The 13,098-nt window shown below is 40.4% G+C and overlaps 1 protein-coding gene across 1 annotated transcript in view; it reads right to left on the reverse strand.

Moving 5' to 3' along the window:
* Positions 1-13,098, reverse strand: part of LOC126455646 (uncharacterized) — a 91,803-nt gene that overhangs the window by 26,970 nt on the left and 51,735 nt on the right. The window contains exon 3 of the mRNA XM_050091412.1: positions 6,494-6,730. Within this exon, the coding sequence (XP_049947369.1) occupies positions 6,494-6,730 (237 nt within the window). The remainder of the gene's footprint in view (positions 1-6,493; positions 6,731-13,098) is intronic.

The raw sequence follows: 13,098 nt of genomic DNA on the forward strand, positions 1-13,098 counted from the left end.
CTGTAACATATCTTAATCAACTGAGTGTTTCTGTGTAACAAAGTAATGTAAGATTTATACAGCAAAAAACACACATTTGTTACAGCATAACTCAACAGTTTTAAAATATATAGTTGCATATTACACAGTAAAATTAAACACTAGAAAACAAATGAGAAAATGGATAGGTGGAGCAGGGAGGGAGGTGTGTGTGTGTGTGTGTGTGTGTGTGTGTGTGTGTGTGTGTGTGTGTGTGCGTGTGTGCGTGTGCGTGAGAGAGAGAGAGAGAGAGAGAGAGAGATTGTTTTCTATGAAACTGTGTCTATGCTATCCTTTATTTTTCAAAACACAGCAAGAACGTCCGACAATCATTCTGTGACCCCTCCCTCAAGTATAAATTGTCAGTAGCATTGATTGAGTGGTTAGGAAAGGTTCATAAATAATACTGTCACTAACCAGGATGTCCCTGAAGAACTCAATGTCCTAGTTTCAAGGCCTGCTCGCACAGTTACTCAAAAATGTAGCACTTACTCTGATTTTATAAGGAAAGAGGAATGGACTGACCTGTTCAAGTACATAAAATACCTCAAAGATTCTGTTCGTTACAAGGCCTTGGGCAACTAAATAACAAAACAGTATAGGCAACCAAAACATCTGCCATTGTTTTTCTTTACCCATATTACTCGGCAAGGTGAACAGGTTACCTGGCTGTAGTAAGAGCGAACTCCATCACATAACTAAGTACAGAATCTTGAGTACAGTTTTTATTTATATATTGTGTGGATAACCATCAATATGGTTGGATATACCTCTGCTTGAGTCATCCATACAATTTGGTTCTTATAGCATGACATGTCTTGAAACTGACTAACTCATTTATATTTTTAAAAAATGGGAATTTTTAAGTCTTGCCCCCTTTCGGAAAAATTTCTGTGGACACATATCTGAAGTTTACACTATTACTACCTCCTTTCCCTGCTTCTTGGATATATAAACTACACCGCTACCGCCGCAGTCCTGTAACCAGATGTTCTTGCTGAGTCATGCAACTACAAGAATGTCGTAGCAAAGCCATCAAGTACAATTCTTTAGGAGAACCAAAATTCAGCCCACATGAAAAATTTATGAAGAGACTCATAATGTACTAATAGCAGAAAATCCTGATGCAATACACACAAAATGCGTAAAGGTAACCACCCACTATGTAGATGAATCACAGTAATGAATGGGCACATTAAGAATTAAAAACAGACATGGAGAAGAGCACCCTAACATTTTGCATGGTTCATGTATAGTATAAAGAGATGCACAGAGCTGAATGGAAATTGCGAATGGAAAGCCAACTTTCTCACAATACTCTATTGTGTAAATTTAGAGAACCAATACTATCCAGTACTGTGTGCTACAGTTCTGTTGCCCCCATTGTATGAGGGCGTGCTGATAAGTAATCCTTTGAATCTTACGTGAAAACTAAGATTTTTAAATAAAACAATCTATATTAGCATTCTACATTTTTATTTTTCATGCCTGGTTATTCATTTCTCAACACAACCATCTTGGCAACAAATACATTTTTACCTGCGAGAAACTCGTTATTTGAAACTGTCACTGTAGAATGTTTGACTTCGTTCATGGAGCCACAATATTACCTCTCCTTGCACTGCTTCATCACTGTCAAAGGGAAGTCCTTAAACATGTTCTTTAAGTTCCGAAAACAGATGAAAATCGGGTAGGACCAATCAGGAGTGTATGGAAGATGATCAATGACAGTAAACTCAAGGTTCTTGGATAGCTGCAGATGTCACAGCACTCCTGTATAGTCTGGCACTGTCATGCTGAAGGAGAGGGTGTTCCAGATGTAGATGAACTATTCGAATTTATGCTTTCCACTTCCCGCACACTGACAAGGCTACGATACATGCCACCATGTTACAGGCTACCATTTGAAGCTCTCTAACAGAAGAGGGTCACAACTTGCATCGGTGAAGCAAGAAAGTAAACAGTAGTATGCATGGCATGCAATATCTCAACTGACATTGAGAACAGAATAAAAAAATTGGAGACATCACTTTTCAGAATACCCTCATATTTCGAGAAAATGGTGATCATGAAAATAAGGTGAGATAGAATAGGTCACGTATCAAGTCATACAGAAAGCGACACTGACAAAACTTGGTACATTGCGTGGAATGGCGAGACGGTGGGTGTTTGAGAGTGCACTGCCATTTCTGAAAATAAAATATTGCACTGAAAGCAAGGATCAGTTCGTAACGAGAAGACACTCCCTAAAGCCCCATTCATACTATTGTTGGATGATATTGTATCTCCAGATTGTGTCACATGCATTTATATAATAATAATAGTTCTGCCACATCCTGGATCCTAGATGTATGTTAGAATACAGCCTTGTTGCTGTAAGGTGTCCAGTTGGCTTCTTCTAGTATCCATTTAGTTAAGTTTCAATAAATGATGTACGCAGCCAATCGGCTGCATAAACTTTTGCATTAAGCCCTGACCAGGTTTCCAATACCACTATGGGTATCTTTGTCAGAAGGAATAAATTCTGTTTCAGAATTACACTCTGTTGAAACTATAAGCATACATTATGAGCTAAAATGCTCAAGTCAAATAGCAAAAGTCATGGAGGACTTAATCCATGCTTTCTGCTATTTGACTTCAACATTTTAGCTCATAATGTATTCTTATAGTTTCAACTCAATGTAAGTTATGTTACTCTACTCCTTCTGAAGAAGATACTCTTAGTGGTACTGAAACCTTGTCAACACTTATTACAATAAACTGCAAGTCTTTTGTCATCTCTCAAGGTACAGCATCAGCTATCATGAGAGAGCAGAGGGAAAGGTCAGCTGTGAATGATCTGTCTACATAGCTGAAATGTGTCTTTTTCCTGTATTGTGGGAGTACACACCATTTGACATGAGGAACTTCTCAACCACCTTATCACTGAAACAAGTGTATGTACAGTCCTCCTGCATGTGTTGCGCATTCACGTCTCAGAAGAGGGAAAAGGCATAGGGGATATCATTGATGAAGTTTACAGGGTCTCATTATCCACATGTTCATGAGGTGGCTGATACAGGGAGCAACTATTATTCTTAATGGTGTATAAACTTAACCATTTCTGTTCGAAGGTGGAAGGTGATGGTATAGAGCAGCACATATCATGGACAAGTACTGCCACTCCACTCTTAGCCCTCCCACCATCTGTAGCATCCTTCCTGTGGATGCTGTAGCTTTTAAATACAATGTTGTCTGAAGGTTTGAAATACACCTTATGTATAGGCAAGAGGGTCTATTCTGTTTTAAACACTTTCCTTTTTTCACACGAGTTCTTAAACCATTCACATTCCATTGTGGTATAAAAGCCATTTAGATTGGTTTTCATTTTTCCCAGCCTTTTTTTTTTTTTTTTTTTTTTTTTTTTCTCTTGCACCAGTCAATACCATCTTCCTCGTATCTGACAGTTGCCTGAGAGTTTTCTTTGGATTATGACTGTTTTGAGATGTGGAATCCACCTTTTTGGTGCAGGGCACGCAACATTGTGGTCATCAGTGCACTGATGAAAAGTCAGCATACCATTCTAGCAGGAGGCAGAGGATGTGTTTTGGCTATCCCCACATGCTGAGTGGTTTATAATTTTATAATGCATTAAAGTCCAACATTACAGGGATGAGGCACAACAGTTCACAAAATGTCAAAACTCATGTAATACAGATGTTAGTGTTGGCAAAGATAGTGGGCAAACCGACGGCTGCCCTGATGTCAGTATATGACATAAATGCAACCAAAACAAAGTGGCACACCATGAACTTCACAGAGTGGTGGATCCTCCTGTCGAAGGAGGGAACCATGTGTTAAAGGGCAATGCCCTATTCACAGTCTGGTGAGCAGCACTTCCTTCCATCAGTGAGGTTGACACGAAGTCCACCATGCCTCAGTTGTCGATCTGAGTGACTTCAATTTGTTTTCCATCACCTCCAATCATTCAGTTTCAGACTGACACAGGATTTGGCTGTGAGATAATGAAATGATGGTATACAAGGGAATGGCACATCGATGTACACCACCATCCCAACGTGCCTCTTTGGCTCCTTTGTCGGCTACGTCATTTCCCTCTATCCTGATGTGTCCAGGAACGCAGCAAAATACTACTTTCTTGCCATGGTGTTCGAGCATTGTAAGGAGCCATGGATGAGCCGAATCAACTGGTCTACTGTATACATTTGATGGATCACTTGTAGTGTACTGAGTGACTCACAACAGACAACAAACCTTGTACTGTGAAGCTTGTGAATCCACTCCAGTGTAATCATAATGCCATATAACTTCGCATAACAATTTGTAAATTGCTCCCTGCCAGGGAAAACAGTTGAACACCTGGTGGTATTGTCTCACTGGGATCTATTCATACAAACAACAAAGAAACTTTGCTATGTACTTAAAATTGAAGTAAACAGCTTTACCTTATCCCGAATGGCTTGATCACATGGGGGCTGATTCCTGAAAAGCTGCTGAAAGCTGGGGGCAGATAGCTGCATTACATGCCAATGACTAAGGCAACGCTGAGATTTTCAGAGCCTGTCGGGCCAAAAGGAGGTGTTGCAAAATCCAGAGTGGTGGTTTACCAGCCTCTGCACACAGACTCTGAACTGGGATGATCCAAAAGCCTCCACTCGATATCTGAATGCCTTCATGGTGGGCAGCACCTAACATCTTGAGGTACGACATACGGGCTGATCCATAAATCCTGATACCGTAATCTAACCATGATCTGACAAGTGGCATATAAAACTGAAGGATGCAGTACCTGTCAGCTCTGCATACCATTCCACAGCTGCATTTCAAAATTTTCACTGATTTGAAGCCCTTTGTTTGCAGGTATTTCAGGTGCAGGAGCCAGGTTAACTTCGAGTCAAATAGTACACCCAACAAATGCAAATTAAACATATAATATAGTTCCCAGTGTGAGTTAAAATGTTGCCGAGGACAGTTAAAACTGACACACAGTCTTCTATGCTAATGCCCTAAACCAGTTTTACTGGCCCAAGCTTTCAGCCTCCTTACAGACAGCTGTAGTTGCCACATATCTGTGAGATCAGACAAAGAGTAGAAGACTGAAGTCATCCACAAAAAAAGAGCATTTAACAGTGCTTCTAGTTCCGGAGAAGATTCCATTGATAGTGACTGCAAACAATGACACTTAAGTGCACTGCCTTTGGGGACCCCGTCCTCCTAAACAGAGCAATCAAGAAAAGCATCACCAATGTGGTATTGAAAGCTCTGATCCTCAAGGAAGGTGTGGGTAAGAAGTGCCAGATGTCTACATAATCCCCATTAATGAAGTTGTCTAAGAATGTTATACCCCATATCACTTTCTCCAGCAGGATTAAGTTGTCAAGGGCGCAATGCTAGGGCACAAAACTGCACAGCGAGTGGGACAGGTGACATTGAGGAGTCGCACGAGGCAGCAGTTGACCATGCACTAAGGAAACTTACCCACAAAATTGGTGAGGGCTACACTTCAGTAAGTATTAGGATCGGTATGACCCCTGCCTGGTTTCTGTAATAGAGTTACTATTGCCTCCTTTTAAGTAATGAGGTACTACCCATCAAACCGGATCTGGCTGATACAAGGTAAGAGTTTGCCTTTGGCTCCATGGCAGATGCTGGAGCATGGCATAATGAATCTGATCCCATGCTGGATCAGTGTTTCTGGCCACAGACAGACCCGATTCCAATTCCCACATGGAGAATGGACAATTACAGGTCACCTCACTACACAAGAAGACGGAAAACCTGGAGTGCAGGGGTTTGTCTGGATAAAGTAGTGACTATAAAAAAGTGTTCAGCTAAAACCTGAGCCATGTCTTCAGTCATGTCCCCCAAGACCCCATTGCCCCACAAGCCCGAAAGCGGAGGTGTACTGCCCTCAGTTGACATCTGCCTTATTGAGTTCCAAACTTGCACAGTGGAAGTGGACTCAAATGGAAGTTGCAGATTCCTTCCAGGAGTTCCACTTCATTTCTTTTTTATCACTTGTCTCACATCCCCAATGGCACAAACGTTTTCTGTAGATGCATAGAGTCTGAATTTCCGCAAAGCTGCATGCCTGTTTCTAATTGCTGCGTAGTATTCATCATTTCACTAAGCAACAGGCTAGTGTCAGAGGTTGTTGCTAGACTGGTGAATAGATAAATTGTTGATGTTTTTGCCACAATGTAAATTTTACTTAACACGAAAACAAAACATTAATATTGGTTGACGTACCTCCTGTCAAGCACTGTACAAAATATGATAATTCCTGTAGCTGTTTCCATCCCCTATAAGAAAATTTCACTATACTACCAACTATCTACCAGGATCAGCAAGGGAAAGCTTACCAAAGATATGTGCCTGTTGAATGGATCACTAGCAGTGAAATTTGAATGGGAAAATTTGTGGTAACCATGTTACAAGACTATGTTAAAGTACTGTGTTTTAGTCAATTACGTACAAAGGAATCTTCTAACACTTCACGTCTGTACTGTTGCAGCTGTTTGAGGTATGACTGGTGTCTAGCATTTAGTATATTTTTTGCAATTTGCACTCTCTTCTTTGCTAGCTGCAACAGCTGTAAAGATGTTGTTGGCCGAAGGACTGATGTACTGGAAGCAGAAAAACCCAGACTGTGTTTTCGTATGTTGACTCCCAATCCATTTCGCCACCCCATACGCTGCACAAAAGTTGGTTTCTAAAACAAAAATAATGACAGTAAGTACACTATGCACTGCAATTTATGAAATATTGGCTTTGCATATGTTTACTATAATCTGAAATTCACTGCAATGCAATTGAGATACAGAAGCTTAGTGTAAACTAGACAGTATTTGAACACCACAAATCCAAAAAGCTTATCAATTTTAGAAAATATTTACGGAAAATCCACCCTTAGAACTAGTCAGTGCAACATGTGTCTCAAGATAGAAGCAAGAAATAATGTTGAAAACTAGAGATGAGTTAATGTAATATGTTTAAAAAATATGCATTCGGAATAACTCATATCCACACAAAAGTACAATGGTCATACAGAAATTAAATATTATTATTCGAAGGAAAAAAACCATAATTATAGAAAAAGGTTAATCTGTGGACCACCACAATGCCTGCACTGATCATTTCACACCTCTTGCTTTGAATGGCCCATCACAGTTTATGTAGTGTTTCTTGGTAATGATCAACATTCATTTTTTCGCCTCTGGGGATGAGGTCAATGAGCAGAATGCCCTACCTGTCCTAAATCACTGTGCAAGTCCCTTTCTGCACGGACACAGTCTTTTAGAACTTTGCCTGGAGCGGTGAGGGCTGTGGCTAGGTAGACCAGTCCTCCTGAAATCCCTTAGCTTCAAGAGCACATATTTGTCACTAATTCTTCATTGATTGAAACCATTTACATGAAACACTTAAGACTATATGATGATAGCTATCAAACTTTTTAGTTTATTTACAGTTTCACGATTGAGATAACCATGTTTTCATTCTAATGGGGAGATGAAACAGGGAGAGGCAGGTTAAGTTGTAATCAACCAGAGAGAGAGGAATGAGGAACACACACACACACACACACACACACACACACACACACACACACACACACAGGATTCCAGAGCATCCATTCTCTGGTTTTGAATGCAGTCATCATCTACCTGAAAAACTGAAATTTTGCTATAAATGCAAATTCTGCCTCAAAATGGGAATACAAAAAATTACCTAATAAGATACTATTTCATAGCAAACTGTTCCAGATGAAATATTTTAACAGAGACAGTTTGAAATAGCTTTATTTTCTGCTTATAAATACATTTAAAATGCAAGTAATTTTCAGTTACTGGCATTGCACATCATCCGATGAAGCCCAGTTTGAAAAGGTAACTTGGGTAAGACAGTGTTTGCAAGATACGAAGTGCACAAACGCAACAACGTGTAAGTGCAATCAATGCTCTGGTACCATACCAATTGTGGGATCTGCATAACATACACACTGTATAATGCAAATCAGTACTCTGCAGTGGAACATAGGATCTTAGAACAAAGAAACATGTATCTTTGTCTGCTAGCTAAAGCCAAAGAGTTGGTGTCGTGTGGATGCATTTAACACAGCTGTATTAGGAAGTAGCTATTTTGAACTGCAATTTAGTCAAACTACACGACGTATGTGATGGTTCTTTACCATGATATCAGGTGGCAAAGTAGAGACTGATCAGGAGGTACGACTTCCTATTTTTCAATCTTGCTCATCTTGTTATTTCACCACACTCGCCAGCTTCTTCTGACCAAACTTCATTTCACAAAGTGCTGCAGTTACTGCTGGAAGTGAAGAGTACAAACCCAACAGCCAATTCTTGAAATAAATACGAAGCTTCTCAGAAACAATTTATCATATATTGTACTCTTGTTTGAAATGACCAAGAATTACAAATTTGCTTCAATTGCAATTACACTGATAAGGAGTAATTTGAAAAATGGCTGGTCTTATTTAAAATATTCTAACTGACTGAGCCTATAACAAGTTTTCTCTTGTTCCCATGACGTCATAGGCACTATCATGATCGCTCTTCCTCTGCGATTCGCACAACATCTCCGAGGCAGGACCTGATGGCACAGAATAAACTGCCCAACCAGCAGGTACTGTGAATGTTGCACAATGTTCAGCATTGTTCCAGCTTGCATATATGCTGTGTCCACCCATTTCATAATACATGTGCATAAATGAAACATACATCCAAAGAGTAGGTTACTCTAATTCATTGTCAAAATAAACTTGATAGTAGAGATCACCATTTACCCTTCTGAAAAATGCTTCTGCAACTCATCATTTCACTGAAGTGATATGTAACACTACAGATTTCTCCCCTTAGATGAATGATGTCGCTGCTGTGAAACACTAACCAAACCACAAATACTCAAAGTTCCAAAACTAGTTTTAACCTTTTTATCTACAACTATCAATATCTTGCGTCTATTTGATGTGCAATAAATATTCTTTATTATATTTGATAACTGTGAAATGCCACACACAATACATTGTAAACTATCAATCACAGGCATGTACTTACCTCAATTTCACTTTGACTACTTTTTTTAACAGTACTGCCTCATCCTCATTCTTTTACTATGGATATGTGAGCTCAGATAAGCAATATTTATTACCCCTATTGCATCTAATCAAATCAGGCTTTTCTAGACGTACTGTTAACACTTTGAAAAGGCACTGGACGTGTGGTGCACCATGGGTAAGGAAACCGAGAGTCCTTTAGGAAGAGTACATGAAACTCTCCAAAACTTATAGAGCGATACTGGGATATTGCCCTGTGTAGGTGTTAAATCTCTTGTTATGAGGCCATTTCCTCACCAAACAACTTCAGCAATCAGACTGCCACTGAACCAGAGGAGTTACAGGTTTTGAACAATTAACAAGCAGTTGTTGTTGGGCATTCTATAATCAGATAGCTATCTCTACAATAATGAAGGATAGCATGCAAAACTCTGACAAGAAACCCATGTAAATTCCACATCTTTGCTATTTTGGAGAAGTTTTGAAACTGACAGAACTAACTGATGTCAAGATACACCTCTTTCCACAGAAAGATATAAAGGTCACCTTTTTTTTCTAGGTCCATCTCTTTCCATCACACCATACTTTCATACAGATTAGGGTACAATATCCTGCTAATAGAATTTACAAATCTACCTTCTCAATTTTACACATATCGAGGTAACTTACTCGTACCGTAGCCCATATTCATGCCTGGATTTCAATCTGTCTTTTGAGATATGTTTTACTCCTCTTTACCTACTCATTCACTACTGTTACTCTGAATGCCCTCTTATTATATGGTTCAACAATCGTATGTGGTTACCAACGGCTGTCTGCAAGGCCTTGCCTTGTGGCCAAAAGCTCAAATATATAGCAGTCTTTTAGCTGTGTTTTCTGCAACTCTGTCTCTCTTCCATATGCGGAGTACCAATATATCCTTTCTATAATTTTGATGGTATCTATGTTATAGAGGCTTTTTTCTTTTTAACTTTAAGAATCTACTAAGAAAACAGCCTTAAGATGTGGAGTCACTATAATTTTGTAAGTACCTTCATAATGATGGAAAAACTTGCTTGTTTCTTTCTTTAATTGTGAACTGTGATTGAAGACTTTTGTGGTATCATCCAGAGATCGTGCGGAACACAAAAGATGGCAATGCCAATTCATACCTCAGGCATTACCGAGAGCTCACTGCAATCCATAACAACCAATGGGAGGCATAGCAGAAGAGAATGCCTCCCTCTCAGCAAAGCAACAGCCTCATGCTGAGGTCAGTCTAGTTTGAGTATGCAAGAGCTCACTCCAGTTCATCCCCTCATCTAAGGGAGTCAACATCACAGTATACGACTAATGAGTTGTTAAAGTTTCTTATGAATATGTACTTTGGTAAATGTTGAACATAATACCTCAAGAAAACAGTTTGCTACTCTGTGCACCAAGTGATGCTTTCACAGTCATTGGCAGTTTTAAATTATCAAGAAACCCCTCTGACAAAGACTTGTGTCAAAGTTAAATAAACCTTTTATTCATTTATTAAAATTATTTAATTTTATAGATGAAAAATCTACTCACCAAATGGTTGCAGAACACGCACATAAAAGACTATTGTGATTGGTAAGCTCTCTGAGCCAGTGGCCCCTTCTTCAGGCAGAAGGGTTGAAGGGAAAGGAAGATGGGTGAAGAAAATGGACTGTAGAGGAGCGGGGGTGGATTTTGGGAAAGTCACCCAGAACCGTGGGTCAGGGGATACTTACCATATGTGATGAGAAGGGAAGACTAAGTGTTGGGGACTGCATCGGATGAGATTTGAAAACCTGAGAGCTTAAAGGTGGTAGACAGGGATTACTACTAAAACATTTTTCACAAGTTAATAAGAGTGAGAAGCTAAGTGCATTGTACACAACAGAGGAGGGAACAGGTGGTGGAAAATAGATGGGAAAGACAATGAAAGATGCAGAAAACTAAAACGGAGTGAAGCAAAGAGTTGTTACAGAGAAGAAAAGCTGAGACGGAAGAAATTATCGTACATTAAGCACAGGTGGGTGGCGAGAACCAAGGACATGTTGTGGTGCTAGTTCCCATCTGCGGAGTTCTGAGAAAATCATGCCTGGGGGAAGAATCCAGATGATGCGTATGGTGAAACAGGTGTCGAGGTCACAAATGTCATGTTGTAGAGCATGCTCTGCAACAGGATGTTGCAAGTTGCCAGTATATACTCTCTGCCTATGCCCAGTCATCTTAATTGATAAATTGGTGGTAGTCATTCCAATGTAGAAGGCTGATCAGTGTTTACATAATAGATGGTATATGACGTGTCGTTTCACAGGTGACTCTCCCTTTGATAATATATGTTTTGCCAGTTACACGACTATTATAGGTGGTGGTAGGAGGGTGCATAGGGCAAGTCTTGCAGTGGGCATGAGATAGGAGCCATAGGGTAGGGAGATGGGTGCAGAAAGAGTATGTGGTCGGACAAGGCATAATTTTAGGAAGTCATGGCCCTGTCGAAGTAGCTGATTAACACACTCCAGACCAGGATAATACTGAGTCGCCAATGGTGTCCTCCAAAGCTGTTTTGTGGAGGGATCAGCAGTACCAGGATTGGAAGTGATGGCCTGGGAAATCTGCTTTTTAACTAGGCTGGTGGGGTAATTATGAGCAGTGAAGGCTGATGTGAGAATGGTGATGTATTGCTGTAAAGAGTTTGCATCTGAACAAATATGTTTGCCTCAGAAGCCACGGCTGTATGTCAGGGAATGTGTGGCATGGAAAGGATGGCAACTATCAAAATGTAGGTACTTATGTTTGGTAGGTTCAATGTGGACAGAAGTGTGTAGCTGGCCTTCAGAATAGGACCATGTGAAATTTAACTGAGAGAAGGTATTAAGAGATTCCAGGAATTTTATCAGGTAAGCCTCACCATGAGCCCATATGGTAAAGATGTCATCAATGTACCTAAACCAAACCAGGGGCTGAAGACTTGTGGATCTCGATAAGCCCCTTCCAAGCAACCCATGAAAGGTTGGCATAGGAAGGAGCCACCCTGGTTCCCATGGCCATACCCCTGATCTTTTTCTATGTCTGCCCCTTAAAGGTGAAGTAGTAGTTGGCAGTATAGAGCTGATTAAGGTGAGTAGGAGGGTTGTTACAGGTTTGGAATCAGGTGGGCACCGACTGAGAAATGTTCTGCAGCAGACAGACAATGTACGTAGGGGATGTTGGTATAGAGGGAGACGACATCAATGGTGACAAGCAAGGTATGTGGTGGGACTGGGATGGGCACAGATTTCAGATGATCTAGGACAGTTGGTACCTTTGATGTAGGAAGAGAGTTTTTGTACTATGGGTTGCAGGTGTTGATAAACTAAGGCAGATATACGTTCAGTTGGTGCTTTGAATCCAGCAACTATAGGACGGCCATCATGACTGGGTTTGCGGATCTTAGGAAGAAGGTAAGTGGTGGGGGTGCATGGTTTGGGTGGGGTGAGAAGTTCTATGGATTGAGGTGGTAGTACTTGTGAAGGGAATGAGGTGTTAAGGAGGGTCTACAGGTCAGTTTGAATCACATGGATGGGATCTTGATGGCAGACACTGTATGTAGAGGTGTCAGACAGCTTGTGTAGACCTTCACAAACATACCCCTTTCGGTCAAGTACTACAGTTTAGATCCTTTGTCTGCTGGGAGTATAATGATGGAGTCATCAACTTTTAGAAAATGTAGATCCTGGAGTTCTGCAGAGAACAAGTTAGGGTCATGTTGTAGGAACCTGAGGAAGGGTTGTGAGGCAATGCTCGATGTGAGGAATTCTTGGAAGGGATGATTTTGAGGTAGTCGTGGTGGATCAAGTTGGGATCATGGTCTGAACTGTTCAAGGCAGGGTTCAATGTCAGGTTTGCAGTTTGAAAGGTTTTGGGGTTGGGTTGCAAAGTGATATTTCCAATGGATATTATGTATGAAGGAATGGAGGTTCTTCACTAAAGCAGCATGATCAAATGCAGGTTTAGGGCTGAAAGTGAGGTCCTTA

The sequence above is a fragment of the Schistocerca serialis genome, chromosome 2 (assembly GCF_023864345.2).
Source record: "Schistocerca serialis cubense isolate TAMUIC-IGC-003099 chromosome 2, iqSchSeri2.2, whole genome shotgun sequence".
Taxonomy (NCBI): Eukaryota; Metazoa; Arthropoda; class Insecta; order Orthoptera; family Acrididae; genus Schistocerca; species Schistocerca serialis.